The 19,019-nt window shown below is 42.0% G+C and overlaps 1 protein-coding gene across 1 annotated transcript; it reads right to left on the bottom strand.

Annotated features, from left to right (window-relative positions):
* Positions 1–1,991: 1,991 nt before the first annotated feature.
* FBXW12 (F-box and WD repeat domain containing 12) lies at positions 1,992–18,440 on the bottom strand. The gene is made up of 10 exons (XM_075073175.1): positions 18,218–18,440; positions 15,210–15,247; positions 13,178–13,341; positions 11,776–11,897; positions 9,510–9,719; positions 7,880–8,044; positions 5,170–5,377; positions 4,078–4,259; positions 3,872–3,999; positions 1,992–3,029 (listed from the first exon to the last, which is right to left on the bottom strand). Exons 1-10 carry the CDS (start codon positions 18,308–18,310, stop codon positions 2,930–2,932), a joined length of 1,410 nt encoding a protein of 469 aa, XP_074929276.1. The 5' UTR covers positions 18,311–18,440; the 3' UTR covers positions 1,992–2,929.
* Positions 18,441–19,019: the final 579 nt, after the last annotated feature.

Below are 19,019 nucleotides of genomic sequence, written 5' to 3'. Positions count from 1 at the left end.
AGTTATTCAGAACTTCTCTAGTTCGAAGGGCTTGTGTGCAGAGAAAATACATTTCTGTAGCATAGCAGAGTTGATATGTAATGTCTGGATTTGTTTATCCCTGGAAAGTCAGTTTCTTTACCATTCTGATTTTCAAGTTAGATTTTTTTTAAATTCTCTTTAGGGGAGCAGCACAGGTATGGAAGAACAGATTTCATCCTAACTGTATATTGTATGGGGTAATTTAAAAACTAAAGCTGTTGAATTTCTAATTAAGCAAAATGCTAGTGGTGGTAATTGGTGCCATAAGATAAAACTCATTCAAAGTTGGATAACTGTGCAGCTAAACTATATTTCCTGAAACTAGGATTGTTACGTACAAATTTCTCTAGCGGAGTGAGGTAGTAGATTGTATAGTTGTAGGGTAGTTATTTTACCCTGTTCAGGAGATAACTATACAATCTATTGCCTTCCCCGAGGAGTAAAAAAAAATCTGCAGTTCCTTTGCATGCTAGTTGAACATCCTGAATTTACAGTTGGTGAGTGGACTTTCACTCAAGCCTGTAAAATATCAGGTGATTGAGTGGCTGGATTTACAGCTCTGAATACTAATATGGCACACACTAACAATGCATTCGGCTTCTGTGCTGAATTTTTTCAAAGGTGAGTTATGTGTTGCTGATTTTATATACAAATGGTCTTTCAAATGTGTTCTGTTGCATTACTAAACTTAACTTAAATTGGTCAGACAGCTACACAAGTTTTGAAATTCATGGCTGCTCTGACAGCATGTTGCCCAAGTAGCCACTAAACTGATTGGGGAGAAAATGACTTCAGCAGCACTACCTTGTGTAAACACTTCTGTCTCCGTCCACTTGTCCTCCCCCCGATGCTAGGAAGTGAGATCGTTAGTGGTTCTCCACTTTTTCTTTGCACCTTACTAAACGGGAGGGTATGATCCTCTGATGCCTGTTTTAACCTTCCTGGGGGTTATGAGCCCTAGAAGGTTTTCTTTGCCCAGTAAATCTCAGCTGGGTACATTATTTTTTTTTTAAATGGCATAGGCTCAAACTTGTTTTCTCACTGCCTACAATGGTTAAACCCTGACTAGTTTATTGTGTTGGAGAAAGAGCTACCCGATAAGTGATAATTTTAGGGGCTGTTCTTACTGAACAAGTGGTAGTGGGCTTAATTAAGGTGAAACTGAAGTACTGTATCAGTCATGAAGCTTTAGTCTAGAGACAACTTTTTGTAACTGATCTACCATTCCTCATTTAAACAATATTAGCAAATAAAGCTGAAGTTACCTGGAAATATAAATGGATGTAAAATGTCACAGTATATGCATATCTGAAAACAACTTTTCTTGCAGTTTCTTTTGATTTTAACAGCTGATTTTGCAGTGCAGCTGCTAAATAGAAGAACTGCAGAAGAAACAATGGGCTCCTAGGAAGAGGTAGTAGGTTGCATAGTTTTAGGGCAGGGATTTTGCTCACAAGGAGTTAACTATACAACCTGCTGCCTTTCTTAGGGCTTTATTATTGCAACAGGACCATTTTGGCTCAGTCTAAACTTCTGCAGCTTAGATATGCAAAGAAAAAACTGGTATAAGCCAAACCAGTATTTATTGATACTAAGTGTGGCAGCAACAGACTCCTTCTGACAACCCATGTGCAGTACTAACCTCAAGGTTGCAGCAGTATAATGCTGCTTTTGAGGACAACTAGAACACACTATTTGCTCCTTTAGTAAAAGTGAGGGGTGTAATAGTCTCTCACCTTCCTTTCAAGATTAGGCTAAGATTTTCCAGCACTGAATAAGAGAGAGTATATTGTTAGTTCAGGTGATTTTTAATGATCTTATTAGAAGTGAGGGATGTACCTCTTCTCTTAAAGAACTCAGTGCTTAGGTTCCTAATGACAACTCAAATTTCCTATTTTTCTAGAGGAGTAAACATCTAAAATGGTTGAGTTTTAAAGCTTGATTTTTATTGATCATGGATGTGTGGGATATTAAGGGAAGAATTGCAACCAGCTTAAACAAATGTTGAATGAATCACAAGCAGTGGAAGGAAATATAGTGGTCCTTTCCTGTAGTTGTGTGAAAGTACAAATACTTCCATGATTACACCATTGCAATGTAAATTTATAGCTGAGTTACATACTTTTTGCAAGACTTCACATGGGTCTAAATCTTGCAGGTGTGGAAACAATGTCCCTTGCTATGTTACTTAGAGGTAGTCAGTACTTAATTCTGTACTTTACAGAATATCATACATCTTCTGGATAAAACACCATGTCAGGAGATGTTGCACTGAACCACACTATGTTGACAGAACCAGATTGAAGAATTGTTTCCTCCTTGTATTTTTTTTTAATTTGAGTATTTTTCATGTGACTAATTGTACTTTGTTGCAGAGCCAATAAATTTTAAACTGTTGTATGACTCTTTATTTAGGGTAAGAGCACCTCAATTTTCATAATGGAAAGCGAGGCTTACTTATTGAGGTACTACATTCTAAAGGCTATAATATAAATAGTGGTGGCATTACTGAAATTAAAGGGTGTTTTTTAAACAAATATTTTAATTCCATCATTAGACTAGATAAAGTACAGCTTTGGTATGACCTCTAGTAAACGTTGTGGTTGATATACTGAAGTTTATATGCCAGGGAGGTGGTAGCATTTTTTTATGGCTACTACAGACTTTTACTCCCCCCTTCTCCCCCCAACTGAGGGGACCTAGCTTCATGGTACTCATCAGCATGTCTTCTATTAAAATGGGGGTGCTCCAAGGGAACAGGGCTTTGTTCATCCTTAAAGGCTTTATGGCAAACTGGCAGTATGTTATGTTTTCCCTACATAGTGCCCTGTACTTAACAGAAGAAAGCTTTGCTAAGCAAACACCCAAAACTGCAGCTAAAATGAAGGATCATTAAATATTTCTCTGTTTACAGGTTAAAGATATATGCTCTTAAAATACTTGTTTCATCACTTTCAGCCACCACACCTACGATGCTGATGTTGTCACACGCCACATCCGTAAAGCCCCTGTTGTGGAAAAATTGTGAACAAAATGTTAAACTGAAAACCTTTTAACAGGCAGCTCGTTGTAGTCTCCTTTTTAGTTAGTATCTTTTACAATTTAAAGTTTAAACACATACATTAGATCCATATTTTAATCTAGCAGCCAGAAACCCCGCTGTGACCTAATCTGTCAAATAGTCCAGACAGGCACCCTAAACTTTCAGAGTCTGGGGGGAGGAGAGCCTGAACATTGCCTTTGCTGCATGTTGCATAAGCTCCTCCTGGAGTTTAAACTACACTACGCTGCAGCTTCTCACACATAGCTAAACACAGGATCAAGACTAGCAAAGGCCCAACTAATTGAAAAATAAAGGTACGACTTTTTTTTGAAGGATGGTTTACAGCAGATATTGACTTTATACAAAAATACTATTAAAATACAAGAACCACATGCTCAGTTCACTATAAATACTTTACATATAAAAGGAAGGCTGACATGGCTGTCAGCCATTTATCTTCTACAGTTGTTTGAACAGTAGGGTAATCTATTCCCAAAAAAAGAACAGGAGTATTTATGGCACCTTTAGAAACTAAAATTTATTTCAGCATAAGCTTTCATGGGCTACAGCTCAGTTCTTTGGATGCATAGAAAAAGTATCCGAAAAAGTTCACTTACATTTGACCCTCCCTTTGGAGACAGCAATAGTGACAATCTGCCCCATTTATTGCCAATGTCACTTAAGCTTTCAATGTACTGAATTATCCTCCTCATTTTGTAAATAGAAGCAAGTTAATCATAATAAACAAAGGTTGGATTTATATCACAACTTGCTAGCTTTATCTAGTTACCACCTGAGCTGTCTTACCTTGACCATCTGTGGGTTCCCCCTAGTAAGTAATAGCGACTTGTCAGTGAAGAGATATTGTTTACTTTTTTCCATGTGTACACACGGAGTGAGAGATCCAAAGACGATGTGATAACACGAAAAGCATCCTTCCAATTTAAAATAAAATACTGTAGTTAGAGTACAGTAAACAATGCAAAAAAAAATTAAACAGTTGAGAGACATACCACCCAGATTGAAGTGATTGTATTGTTGTGATGCTGGAAAGCTTCTAACTGAGTCCCAAAAATTGAATATAGTTCCAGGTTTGATCCACATGCTAGAAGAATTGTTTCTGTTCCATGTCCTTTCATGAGAATTGGTGTGGTCCAAGTTCTTCCTGGTAGTGTGAAACTTGCAACCTGTTGAGCTTTTATAAAGAAAATACTTCAGAGATTATATTTCAACTCTAAAATCACTTCTACTAAAATCTGCAGTAAAGAGTTATAAAGAAACTCCTTCTCTGGTGCTTTTGGGGGGGGGGGGGAGAAGAGATTTCAAAGGTGGTGAGATGGACCTACAACATCCTGTGATAAGTCTCTCTCTCTCTCCCTTTGTGATAGTGCTACATTGTTAGTCAGGAAAAGCAGTTGACAGGAGCCCTGTTTTTACAGAAGGGGCTGCAGGCTGTGGTCTCCATGAGGGTCTCTTGAAATCACTTTCTGCCCACTAGGGACCATGTGCATATTTTAATTTAGCCTCTTATTCTTTTGCATTCTGCATAATGACTACAAGGGGGAAAAAAGAAAATCTCTCCCTACCCCTTAAGTAACTTCTTGACAACAAAGGGGGGCCTGCTACTATACCCTAATGGTCAGCTGGCTCTGTTGGTGCAGGCGTAGTGATTGTTTCCGGAGTTGAGTACCTCTGGACACATACATGTCTGTTTGCCCTAGCTGAGCTTGAGTGCTGGGACAGTAGATGGGGAAATTGTTGGCTTCAATAAGGACACAAGCTAAGTTGTACAGCTTTACAGATCAATTTCAAACACCTCAAACTGCAACCAGAAGCCAACAGGAAGCTAGCATAGTTCCTGAAGAACAGCTGCAACAAATGCAACTGTTTTTTCCAGTCTCCTATAACAAGTAACTGGATTTTACCTACATTTAAAACAAAAAAAATCACCTTTGGGTGAGACCAACTATAGAAAATTCCATCCCTAAAATAAAATATTTTGTATCCTGAACTATAATAGTAGACACCTGTGATTACGACCAAAAAACCACAAATGGAATAAAATTATTTCTCTGCTATGAAGTGTTAATAGGCAATAAACATACCTAGAACTTCCATTTTATATTTAGACTTTTTGACAGCTAGATCAAATACTGTGATGTTCCTTTGAACTGACATGTGATCTTGGTGCATTACTGCTATTCTTGCTGGTGCTTTTGGTAACCAGCAGCCTACAGCACAATTGTTGACAGGTAGCGAACCAGATACAGGTGATTCATCTGCTGGGTTAATCAAGCAATCTGTATAAAATATCTGGTGTAGGGAAAAATAAAGACAAATATACTATTCAGACTCCAGTGCCACTTATGAAAAACCTTAGACGTCATAATTCTTGCTAAGGATTTTTTCCATTAAGAAAAGCTTTCTTCTAAATCAGATTTATTGAAGTTTATCTTTCAATGAAAGTCAACACTGTCTTAATGAAAAGTGAGAGTTTGATGCTTGTGAAAGTATGGCATAGGACCTGGCATAGCTGAGCCATACAGCTTGTCTCCACGGGGGGGGGGGGGGGGGGGGGGAGGTGGTGTCGATTTAGTGGGTCTAGTGAAGAGCTACTAAATTGACCCCTGCTTGCTCTCCTGTAGACTCTGGTACCCCACTGGAACAAGAAGTGTAAGGTAAGTCGATGAGAGTTTCTCCCATTGACCCAGCCCAGTATAGACACCGCAGTAAGTTGACCTAAGAGTGAGTCACATAGTCGGAGTTGCGTAACTTAGGTCCAATTAGCCCGGCAGCGTAGACCTGCCCATTCCTTACACAGCTCTGCCAGTGTATCTGAATGTTTAATGACAGCATTTTCTGCTATTCCAGTGCACTTTCCTTTTGTCCAACAGGCAGCTGTGCTAAAATGTGCACGTAGAAAGTGTGTATGGGGTGTTGACTAGAAGGACACTAGCAGAGTACTGCTGAAAGTGGCACTTTTTGCACAAAGAAGGATCACAAAAGACTTGTGGCTTGGTTTATTATTTTGTGAGGTGTTTCTAGTAAGCTTTTCAGTGTCCATTCTAAAACAATCTAACCTGTCAAGGATAGTTGAAAATTTGTTGTTGCTCAAGTTATCTAATTTATGGTAGAATATCTCTTAAGCAAATATGAATCTAGGATGAGTTCCAGGCTGGTTGGGAAACAACATCTTGTGCCAAAATGTATTTTTGGGGAACAAAATGTATCCCGAATTAGGACAGAAATGCCATAACCTCAAGTTTTCACAGAACTGAAATCTCACTTTGTTTCAGAAACACTGAAACATGGTGTTTCCAAAATGAAGTGTGTTCCCTCGGATCCCTGGGCTGCCCATCTGGTAGGCTGCAGTGGAGATGGGGACACTGGAAACCTTGACAGCTGCTAATGAAAGTAATGATTGTCTCACTGCTGCCCATCACTGAATAGCAGTTGTAAAATTGACCAGACTGGTCAAGTTAAGCATCTTGTCAGTTTCACTGCTGCTATTTAGTGATGGGCAGCAGTGAAACTGAAAAAGAATGGTCGGTAAGTCTGCATCTGCCAGATGCACCCTGGGTCCTCTGTAGCCTACCTGGCGAACTGACTGGGAGTATTGACTCACAAGCTCCTGTCGCAGCCAGGGCTCTCAGAAGTTGGGCAACGGAGGGAAGTAACTGGCCTAGAAGATACGGGGTCCTGAATCCAGGGAAGTCCACATAGGCAAGCTGGCAGAAAACCAGGCAGGAGTCCACTGTAAGTTTGTCAAAGTCTACCCCTTTCCAAAAAACCATTTATGTTTTGACCAATCAAGAAATTCAGATGAAAAAAGTGTCTTCCTGAAACTTAGTTGAACCTAGTCATTAACAAGAAAATTCAGTTGTAAGGTTTCTCATTCTGTAAAGGTGAGGAGCTTGATAATAACCACTAGGTGCATCAGATGCCCCGCACTGAGAACAAGTTATTTGTTTACTCTTCTAGCAAAGTTTCTATGGTATTTAAATTTTTCTGATTTTCACATTAGTTATTAGCAGATATGGAAAACTGCTACATAGAAAATTGCTACATTGATGGATCTACTTCAGTGGTCCCCAATGTGGCGCCCGTGGGCACGTCTTAATGTGCCCGCGTCCAGGGGCCCGAGACAGCACCTGCCGAAATGCCGCCGAATTTCAGCGGCATTTCGGTAGGGATTCTTCTCGCCGACGACGCTTGTTGCCAACAAGTGACATCATCGAGAGGCGTCGCTCCTGAATTTTGGCAGGGACGCCTCTCAGTGACATGGTTTGTCGATAGCAAGTGGCGTCATCGAGAGGCGTCGCCGCCGAAATGCCGATGAATTTTGGCTGCATTTTTGCGGGTGGTCCACCGCTGCAGTGGTCCTTCGTCTGGCAATCGCCAGACGAAAAGGTTGGGGACCACTGCTCTACTTGCACCACAAAAAATATAAAATGCCACATTTTAGATATTCAAATTCAGCCTGTTGCATTACAAGCAGAGTATTTCGTAACAGAAAGCTGTATTATAAATTATGTGTAATGTTATTAAGATTTATGGGATAAAATAAATTGGGCACTTGGTTGAGGAAGGGCAAATTCTTTAAGTTAATTAGGAAAATGTTGTAACAAAGGAAGAATATATGTTTACCTACTTTGAGGTAGAGATTGTTCTATATAAATGCTGCTGAGTCCATTAGTCACTCAGTAAGATATGCCAATAGATCAAGAGGAAGGCGAGAGACTATATTAAAACGTAGAGACCCTATATTTAAATGCAGCTTCCAGTTTTATGTGAGGGTTTAACAGCATACTGTACCTTTGAAGATGTATCTGCATTCTCAGTAGATCCAGCAACTAGCCATTGCTCGTCTGGTGAACAAAGTAATAAATCAATGCTAGAGTTTTGAAATGCTGTAATACATGAAACCTGATTTAGATTAGGAACTTCTAGCGTACAGATAACACCTCCTGCAATGGCTGCCTACAATAAAAAAAAGATGAGTAAGAAAGAAACATGGTTACAACATCCCAGCTTCTTTTATGAATCCGAAGATTTAGTGCTAATAGCATCAAGCATTTTCGTCTCATTTGAATTTAAACTTTGAGTGATACTATCAGCACCTGCCTGAAGGCTAAAGTGTATTTCACATCAAGGTGCACATAGCACAGAGTCTCCTACATGGTCCATTCAAAAGAAAAAGGAAACTTCCTACTGTTGACTGAGCTTTAAAAAAAAAAAAAAAGTTGAGTCCATTTTTGGGGGTCATCACAGCTGCTCTCCTGATGCTCTTACAGTAGTTGGCATACAGGATAAACGCAACCCTGTGGAGGTAGAACCACCTCATTATACATAGACACCTTCCATGTATTGTGTATCAGGAGCAGCAGAAGCAAAAGGCAGTGGAGAGATATTTCCTAATGATTCAGCGTCTTTGATTCCAGTCTCCCATCAAGTGCTGCTGCAGTAGCACAATGCCAGTATGCTGTAGCTTTGAACTACTATAATACACATTCAGTCTTATTAACCCTACTGCTGGCAGTTATGACGAATACAAGACTATGCAGTACTCAGTGCTGCTAGCAAGGGGATAACTCCACAGAGGGCTGAAACAGTCACTTCCCAAACAAACCCCACAAAGACAACTATAGTTAAAGCCTTTTTCTATTCCTAGACAAAATAAGCACAAATTCTATTGTCCTGCTCTGACATACTTCCACAACACATGCCTGTACTTGCTCCATTGTAATAGCAAGGCAGAAGATGTACATTACAACCATTTGTATAAACACTTAGTATGTGGCATTTTCCTGTGTTCTAGATACTTTGTTCCAAAAACATGTAGACAAACTCGAGTCCAAGGAGGAGAAACCAAAAATGATTAAAGGGCCTGGAGGAAAGATCAGAAGAACTAAATAGAATGTGGGTAAGGAGGAACTCGAAGGGGATCTCAGTCTCCAAAAGGGTATAAACACAAGGGAGCATGACTGTGCTATAATCAACAGACAAAGAATGAAGTTAGTAAAATAATCAATTTTAAGCTAAAAATCAGAACTCCAGGCTGTGAGAACTAAAGCCCTTGGAAGAGACATCCACACAGTCCAGTGGTTAAAGTTCCATCCCTGAAGACTTTGGAAATGCGATTGGATGAAGCACTAGAACATAGATCATCCAGTGCAGAATAATCCATTCTTCACAGACTGGTCAAGGATGAAATCCTGGCCTCAGTGAAGTTAACTGAAGTTCTGCCATTGATTCCAATGGGTCCGAGATTTCACCTGACGTCTCTCTAAATAAATTTTATGCACCTTTAATTTCCATCTCCCGGTGCTTAAAATGCACCATATCAGAAGTGTATTCCTCATTATTTTAAGTGAGCACGTATCTAGGTGTAGCTGATCTTGTTAGATAAGTGGTCATTAATTTACAGTCGCCTTCATTTACTTACAGTGAGGAAGGGCTTGTTGTTCACTGAGTAGGCAACCAAACTGGACGAGGATGATGATGTGGAGAATGCAGCAAGCTCTTGCCCACTTTCTCCATGCCAGACTTTGATGGTTCCACGGGCGTCTGTGCTGATTGCTAGTTTGTACTCTGGGACAGTAATAACCTTTATAAATGGCACTTCCTGGGATGGAGTTGACCATATCTGTGTACCCTGAACAAAAATATGCAGTTAGGGGCCAGCTTATGGGCATTTTAAATAGATTTAAATTGTTATCAATAATGCATCCCCTTTCCCCCCATTGCTTGTTTTTGTATGTATGTAACATTGAAGATAATACCTATTTGAATAACATTTTGCTTGGTATTTTCCAGTGTTTGGGTTGAAATAGTTTTCCTTTAACAAGATAGCCATTATTTTCCTCCTTGCTGGAACTCTCCTCCCACACTGGATTCTAGTAGTGACTCAGCTTACTCCATTGTATTTCAAAAATCCTAAATTGCAGCCAAGCAGCTCTTTCCAAAGATGACATTATAAATAATTGGATGTTTCCTTTGCACCACAAATCTCACTTCTTCTCCCCACACCCAGTGACACTGCAGACCACAGGACTGGAAAATTCAACTCCTTAACCACCACTTGATAGCAAGAATCTGCAATAGTTTTTAAATCTTTCTTCTCCCCTATTCTCTTTTATTGTCCCTACCATCTTTAGGGTACCATCACAAACTGGGCTGCATTGAGAATTAAAAGCACATTTTAGAGCCACATGTACATGCAGGCAGACTACACAGAAACATCTGCTATCTTGCTATGCAAATTCATCTCATTTTGGACCTCTAATACAATACCCTTTACTACTCAAGTCCTGGGTCTCTCCTGAGCAGGAACTGCCAATAGCATTTCAGTCTGCCAAAATGGATGGTGGTTTCTGAAGTGGTCTAATGATCACAAGAATTAAACTGAGACGAAGCACACTTCCAGAAGTCACCTATTGCAAGATTTGATTCTCGTGTCCGAGTTCATCCTTGGCATAATTCTGTTCAGGTCAGCTAACGCAAGCAGAGTTGCACCTGCTTGCTCCCAAGGGTCAAGTCCTGGGCTGAACTCAACAGTGACAAACAGTGTTGTAAATCAATCAAAAAATGGGTGTGCATGTCAGATGATTGATGTTAGGGGTCACTGTCCATTGATTTACAATTTAATAGGCATGCAAAATGTAGGTGTGTAATACTGCATGCCAAAGGTTTGTAGCGGGGGAATGCTACCAATACTGGCGGCAGCTAACTTAAAAGTTCACCATATTATTGCACTAATTTCCTCAACCATGTTTACAATGCTCTGGATCTCATAATTGTGGTTTGAGCATTGGGCTGCTAAACCCAGGGTTGTTAGTTCAATCCTTGAGGGGCGATTTGGGAATTTAGTTGGGGATTGGTCCTGCTGTGAGCAGGGGGTTGGACTAGATGACCTCCAGAGGTCCCTTCCAACCCTGACATTCTATGACTTTGGGAAAGTAAGGTACTTAGTTAAAGTCAGTTGGAGAGAAGAGCTCAAGGACTTGAGGCTTGGAACTTCTTCAAATCAACTATACAAAAACAATCTGAAATATGCAAAACTTGAAGGGAAAGGCTCCAGATGAATAGCCACCTCAAAAAAGGTTAATAGGAGGAAGCAGAGAGCTTATAGGGAACGGAAAAAGGGGCTGGTCAGCAAACAAAACTATATTGTAGGAGATAGAAAAATGGAGGAATAAAGTGAGAATTGCTAAAAGTCAAGCTGAATTAGCTCTTGCCAAGGAAATGAAATTAAATAATAGGAGAGGTATTTTTTTATATAAATAAAAAGGATGGATAAGGTTGGGCCATTATGGAGTGTGGGTGGGAAAAAGATTCAAGATCTAGGTATGGCCCAAAAAACTCAAACTAGTGGATGTTCTCTTCTGTACTTTAAAAAATGCCATGATTTCCCCCTACATAACTTTAGAGAGATGACTCTAGGAACAAAAACTGGGTTATCTGTAGTCCCCCTTCCTTATTTACATACTAGCCATCTTATGGCATCTGTATTTTTGGAACAGTTCACTCAGTTTGAAGTAAAAAGCACGGGCAATGTTTGGCCTGTATTTTAAACTACTGTCTTCTGATGATTTAGAGCTATTCTAGAACAACAAATCCTGTAAGAGGAGTAGGACACATCATTGTTTTTTAAATGATGGTATAAATATTCTTGATTGTGACACTGGACTTGTAAAGAGCGTGCATCCCACCTCTTGGACCTGCCATGCTCGGATAGTGCCATCAGTAGCTGCAGTGCAAACCACAGACCTCAGTTTTCCACCACCAAACACGTGCTCGTTGTCTGAGAGATAAGCCATACCAACTATTTTACCTACAATAATAAAATATAACAAAAATATCACTATGACCATCAACTGATTTCATGCTCACCAAGAACAGTAAGGCCCCTATCAGCAAAGCATTAAATAGAAGACTAATGGCATTAAGTGGAATGGGGATACAAATCTGGGGAGGTCTGGATTGCTTCCTGGCACATTATCATTCTGCACTTTCAAACACGGCCTAGTCGTTTATTCCTGATAGAGTAACGGTAGATACAGTGTTCCATTTTTCATGAGTGTGATGACTCTCACTTATTAGTGTAGCCCAAGCTATTATCCAAAACGTGTTCAGCCAATAAAAAAAAAACAACAAAACTTTTCATGCAAAAACAGAAAAAAAGTGTTGGCAGGAGAGAAAATAAATCACAAATTATCCCCTATACTGACAAGGTGATTAAACAACCTTTATTTCAGCAAATAACTCTTCTGCATAATACCTGGGTAGCAGTAAAAATTCTCTTAGTTAAAGCCATTAACTGTTGACAGTCTTACTGTTTGAATGAAAATATGATGTATTCCAAAACTTGCATTCTAATTGGTTTTACAATATGATGCATGAACACAGCCTTCATGGCTTGAGTTAGTGCAATTTACCCTTTAATTTCTTGCTATCTGAAGGGAATATAGTAAATTAGAGTCTACTTTTATTTATGTGTGGAATTCAGAGTCCAATCTTAAATTTTTCTGTGTGGGTGCTATTTAATTTGGACTTTACTGAAGGTGACATGCAGCTCAGAAGATAAAAGGCCAGATTTTTAATGGTATATATGTATCTAAAGATAAAGATAGGCACCTAAGTCCCTTTAAATATCTGGCCATAGTTATCAGTGAAGAGAGAATTTATTTAACCAGCCTGGAATAACAGATGAGATTCTTATTTAGTTTTATGTCACAACCTTTGAAGAAGACATTTTCTGCAAAATGTTATGGGATGAAGCTGGTAATTTAAAAACGTTCAGGGCCCTGTTCTGAGAATATACACACCCCATCATACCATAAGGTCAATTTTCCAAGGTTCTTCAACTGAATCTGAAGATTTTCCTCATGGTTTTGTACCAGTAAAGCTTTCCAGGTTTTGGATTTGTGGAATTTGTATGTAAAAAAAAATGCATGTTCAAATTAGGAACAACAATTTTGCAGGCTGCTGAAGTGTTTATTGCTAACGTATAAAGCATTTGTCTGCCTAGATCCCATGAGGGATTGGATCCATTTGTACAAAACACCTTACAACAACAGAAGTAACCATTCTTTTTATCGTTTTCTCACATACCTTTATGCCCTCTCATGGGGCAACATACATAATCAGCTGATGGCCGACCTGATGCCATTTCATGCTCAAGTTTGGAGCGGTGGAGATAGTATTGTTTCCACGTCTGCATACCTGGAGTCAGGTTGGAAATATTGCAAAAGGTCCATCGATCTAGGCACAGCCTTCTATGAAGCATAAAGGTGACACTATTCAGTTAAAAGTAGAGGATGGTCATTCTGCAACACTTTTCTTAACTATTCACATTTGGTGGATGTCGCTAGGTACATCCAAAGATTTGTCATGGATAAAAGCATGATTTTGGTTTTTTTTTACTTGAGGAATTTAAAATGCATCAGTAGAGAAAGGGAATTCCTCCCCAGTCACAAAATAAGACACTGCAGTCACCATCATGAAATAGAAAGAGATGGAAATAAGGAACTGCCATCATGGAATGAGAGTACAAACACCGATTTGTCTGCCTCCACTATTCTGCTCACTGCAACATGCTGAAAATGTTTTGGGTTTTTTTTGAAGCCTAGTTGCATATAATGCATTGAAGAAAGCATTCTAGAACTGTTTGAGTGAAAGTGTAACTTCCTGAAGTACAGACAATCCGCGAGAGACTTACAGCAGTCTCCAGAGTGAGTGTGATTCAGCAGCACTTGAGTCAGTGTGTGTTTTTCTACTGACTTTATTAGGCAGAAGATCAGGCCCAGAAAGCACAATTTCTACTCCCCATAAAGGCACTTGTGGAAAGATGTGACTCAGAATCAATTTTTCCTCTAAGATATCACCCACCTCTACAAGGGAGTGCTTGGCCTTTGAAGAATTTGACTGTACAAAAACAAGCTCAAAATATGGCCCACCTAAAATTAAAATGTCCCTGTGATAGTAAACACACACCCACCAGTGCTCCCAACCAGTAATGGTAAACTCTCCCGGAACCTGAAATGATCTGTTCTTTCCTAGTCCTGGAATGTATTCATTTTTTTTTAATTTATTTAAAAATAAATGTGCTAATAAATGGTGCCAGCCTGCAGACCAAAGGCCTGTATTTGTCTGCTGAATAGATACACCCCACTTGGTGGCAGCAGAAGCTTCCCCACTAGGGTGACCAGATGTCCTGATATTGTAGGAGACAGTTCTGATATTTGGGGCTTTTTCTTAGATAGGTGCTGATAAATCGAGACAGGGATGTGGAGTAGTCACACTTGCTATCTGGTCACCCTGTTCCCCACCCTGCCCATGTACTTCACTTAGAAAGAAAACCTCTATAAGAGTTAGAAGATAGCAGTGAGGCCATAGGCTACACTGAGGCTGTGCTAACGAGGATGCCAGTTCAGTTATAAGTTAACTGCGTTGCTCCTGGGGTAACAGATGGATCTGCCTTACTCATTACTGTATTTTTTAAAGATTATCCAGGGTGCCCAGAGCACTGGAGGGGTGCCCTTAATGCAGAGCAGTAACAATCTAAGTTATTTAAATAAGGTGGTATTTGTATGACGCAGCTATTGTTTTGTGTCAGCCAAAGGGAATGGATTCCAAACACTAAGGTGAGGTGAAAAACTGTGTGCACACATATACATGTCTTACAATCAACCCTCTGAGCCCTTTGTCCACCATGTTGTATGCTCTTCGACTTTATGTAGTTAAAATTCCTGGCTCACAAGTATTTCCAGGTTCTCATTCTGTGGATGCCCCAAGAGAGATGGCGTTGTCTCAGTCTCCATCAGAGTCAGTGGGGGTGAGGGCACCCAGGTTGATGTTCAGCACCTTGCAGGACTGGTACTTGGTAACCGTGAAGCCCCTGAAAGAGCCCACCCACAGGAACACCAATGACTACCCTCTGAAGAAAGGAAGTGCCAAAATGGGAACCAAGGGCTACTAAAAAAGGTAAAGCAAAAGTACCAGGCAGGTACTGGTAAAAGAATGCCAGTGAGGGACACTGAGCAGGGAACCCCGGAGAGTGCCCACCCTACCCCAAAAAGATCACGTTGCAGCTTGTCAACAATACCTAGCCTGGACTCCCTGAAACACTGAAAGGGGCACTCACCGCCATAGGGAAGTTGTGCCTGCGGCTTCGTTCCATGCCTATTACAAAGGGAAGGGAGAAAGACGAGACATTTTAGAATGAAGAAAGCTGTGTTTCAAACATTTCAGAGTTACCGTGAGCGACAGAAAAGAAGATAACACCAGTCAATGAAGAGGGAAGGGGACCAGGAAATCTGTCTAGGTCTGTGCTGCACCCCAATTTCTTTGAATCATCACTCTTTTTAAGTTTACATTTTGTATGAATGTTTAGCACAACACAGTAAGGGGGAATTTTCAGATCAATTGGTTATAGTTTTACATTGATTTTTATAGGAATTATGTAATTAAAATCATGAACAAAGTTTTGTAAATTTGGACATACGTACAAGGACTGGCCTAGCAAGCTTTTTAGTTAAGTAGTTCAGGCTCGATCACAAAATTTGAAAATAATCATTGTGACAGGAAAGATCAATAAACATCTACGTTTAGAAGGCCCAACTAACTTGCTACTAGCGGAAATAACATCAGATGGAGAGTAAAACCTCATTTTTACAAGATCCATTAAGCTGAATGTATGTGATCAGATATATATAATTTATAGATCTTAAAGAATTGTTAACAATTCAATCAGTTTATACCACCCACTGCACATTCAGTGTAGGATATTAAAGTCATACAGAACACAGTAATATGGAGTATTACTACTGATTCAGAAACGTGCTAGATAACTGTTCAAGACTGTATTTTGTTGACATTTCCGTCAGTGTTTGTGTACACACGCTTTATCTGTATGTGTGTTTACGTCTCCATTCTAAAAGCTATATTAAGACAGCCACCCTGCACCATCTATTTACTTAAGGTGCTGAGTCCAGTAGCACAGTAAAAGCAATCTAAAACAGAAAAGCAGGTTAATACTGGAACATTAAAATGGGTTATTGCCACCTGCAGATGAAAAGAACAGAATGAGGAGCTATAACACAAGGGCAAAAATAGAGGAACAAAGATTATAAATATGGGGCCAATCGTGGCCATAATAAACACATGCCTCTGCGGAAAAACCAAACCAACTCACCCACCCTTATATATTGTGTAATGAGTATTCCACACCCTGGGGGCAACCAAAGCAAAGTTTTGATCTCAAGTCAACCTAAAACATGGCAACTGGATTCTCAAAAGATGTGTGACATCTCAACATAGGTACCTGTCAGGTTCCTCCAGGAGGCCTCAAATATATAAATTTGATATATGAAGTATCCGTCTATCTTTTACATCTTAGGCTGGTAGCAGACAGTGCAGTATGACCTGGCTGAGTCACTCCCATGTCTGCCCAGGCGCCCTGACCGATCTCATCGAGGTCAGCTAAAAGAGCACCCAGGAGTACGACAGCGATTGCTACCAATCGTAATGCACCGTCTGCTGCCAAAAGGCAATGGGCTGCTGCTATGTAGCAATGCAGTCCCACATCTGCGGTGACGGTGAGCTGAGCGGGCTCCATGCTTGCCATGGTATGACGTCTGCAGAGGTAACCCAGGAAAAAAGGCACGAAACGATTCTCTGCCATTGCTTGGAGGGAGGGAGGGAGGGAGACGGGGGCCTGATGACATGTACCCAGAACCACCCACGACACTGTTTTTGTCCCATCAGGCATTGGGATCTCAACCCAGAATCCCAAGGGGCGACGGAGACTGTGGCAACTGTGGGGTAGCTACTCACAGCTACCCACAGTGCCACGCTATAGAAGCTGACGTTAGCCTCGGTACTGTGGACGCAGTCCGCCAACTTAATGCACATAGAGATTTTGTGTGGGGACACACTCAACTGCATAAAAATGATTTCTAAAAAAAAAACTTCTATAAATTCGACCTAATTTCATAGTGTAGACATACCCTAAGAACAAGCTCCTATTTCCCACTTCAAGGTCTGTTCATCCCCATACAGTAGGAGCAGGCATGGGGCTAGGCCAGACACTATGTGCTTCCACGTTGCCGAAAAAGGATGGTGTTTGCTAGAAGAGGTTAGATCCTGCAGCAGCCTCTGTCACTGCCCTCCATTTTTTATCCTCCCCTGCCTCATTCTCTATCCTGACCCTCCCACCCCTCTGGCCACAGTTGCCTCCCCATGATTGCTTGGATGCAAGCACAGAGAATACGGGGAGTTTGGATTCAATAGCGTGCTATACACAATTCTTCTGCCATGGCAGAGACTAGAGAAGAGAATACCTGCAGGCTGGTGGGTGTGTGATCTCTCAGAGGGGCTGGGGCTGCAGCACCGAACATGGATCAGAGTGGGGTGATAAAGAAAGGCTCAAGGGAGAGGCTCATTACTAGTGGTCATGAAGGGTGGGAAGGGAACGCTTATTGCAGGCCTGATGGTTGTCTCCAGATCTGTGTGCGCTCCTCCAGCCCGCAGGTGCTGGAATGGGGGTGTAGGGGGTGCTGCTGTACCCCCTGGCTTGAAGTGCTTTCCATTAGATACAGGGTTACAGCACCCCTGCTCTAGCCTGCTGTCAATTTCACAGCTCAGACAGCTGGTGCCAGGGCCGCTCTGCGGGAGTTTCTAAACGTCAAGGCAAAACAAACAGGCTCAGGGCCAGGCGGGGAGTTAATTTGTGAAGCAGGCTCCCCCTACTGCACAGCGGGGTGTGCTCAGGGGCAGCGGCAGGGAATTCCCTTGGGCGGGGGGCAGGAGGGCAGGAACCGGTGTTATTTCGGTGGGGAAAGGCACCCCCGGCCAGGAGTGGCGAGAAGCGCTAAAGCAGCTCTAGGAAATAGGCTTGCAAAGGGCCGTTCATTCCTCCAGCGCCAGGGCACGCCCAGTGCAGTGTGTCTGGAGAAGCCCCCACCCCAGGGGCCCGGGCTGTGCAGCGGCCCCCAAGGCGGCCCCCAGAGCTGGGTAGACTCCACCCGTGTCCTACCAACGGGGTGCGACCGACACGAGCCCTCATCCCCTTGCGCTACACACGCGGCTGCGGAGAAGAGCAAAGCCGAGGCGCCCCCCGTGCCCCAGGGGTGGCCAGCCCCGGCTGGGTACCTGGTTCACCCGCGCGGCGCGGAGCAGGTCCGGTGCCTCCAGGTAGGAGAAGACGTGGACGAGGCAGTCTAGCGTGAGCAGCTCGCAGCTCATCTCCAGCCGGGAAGAGCCTAGCCGCTTCCACGCCTGCGCCTCGCGTCTGTCTGCTTCCGGACCCGGTTTTCTGCTTCTGCTACAGCGGCTGCTCAGAGGCGGAGGTAGCGCGGCTGGCAGTTTGCGGGCTCCGCTGATCACACCGCCGCAGCCCCTTCCCCTAGGCATGGCGCGCCTGGCCCCTGCCGGCCAGGATACTTCATTGGCACGGCCAGCTCCTTGCACAAGGGCTGCTAACGTGTAATAGAGCGCTCCGGTGGCGGGGACAATCTGCCCAGGACAGGACTAAATACTTTGTTTGAAGCTTGTCCTCTGTGCCTGTTTGTAATCCTCTTTCTAAGCCCTCAGCGCCCCCCCCCCCCCCCCGTGTCAAGGCCTCATCCTCTTACCCTTAGGTGTGAGAGCAGATTGGCTCACCCAGTATTGAGATGCAGCTACTTCTACAGTGGCACATGGCAGCTTGACTACCATACATACTTAGGGTGAGCAGTGAAGGCTTAGGGTGACCAGATGTCCTGATTTTATAGTGACAGTCCCGATATTTGGGGCTTTTTCTTATATAGGCTCCTATTTTTTACACACACACACCCCGATTTTTCACACTTCCTGTCTGGTCACCCTATGAACGCTTGTTGTGGCTGAAATGGCAGGGGGACTATTTATAGCCAGAATGCAGTTATGTCAGTTGAAATAGGACAAAGAGATTAAA

Source organism: Chelonoidis abingdonii, chromosome 17 (assembly GCF_003597395.2).
Source record: "Chelonoidis abingdonii isolate Lonesome George chromosome 17, CheloAbing_2.0, whole genome shotgun sequence".
In the NCBI taxonomy this organism is placed as follows: domain Eukaryota; kingdom Metazoa; phylum Chordata; order Testudines; family Testudinidae; genus Chelonoidis; species Chelonoidis abingdonii.
Note: the sequence above shows the minus strand (reverse complement) of the source record. Positions and strands in the feature narration are given on the sequence as shown.

What these genes read in the sequence shown, in the direction of transcription:
- FBXW12 (XM_075073175.1), bottom strand. Translation starts at nt 18,310, where the DNA reads ATGAGCTGCGAGCTGCTCACGCTAGACTGCCTCGTCCACGTCTTCTCC. An exon ending in GAGCATGGCAGGTCCAAGAG is followed by an intron (nt 9,720 to 11,775) that starts GTGGGATGCACG and finishes ATTTTTGTTCAG; the next exon opens with GGTACACAGATATGGTCAAC. An exon ending in GGAACCCACAGATGGTCAAG is followed by an intron (nt 3,030 to 3,871) that starts GTAAGACAGCTC and finishes TTTCCACAACAG; the next exon opens with GGGCTTTACGGATGTGGCGT.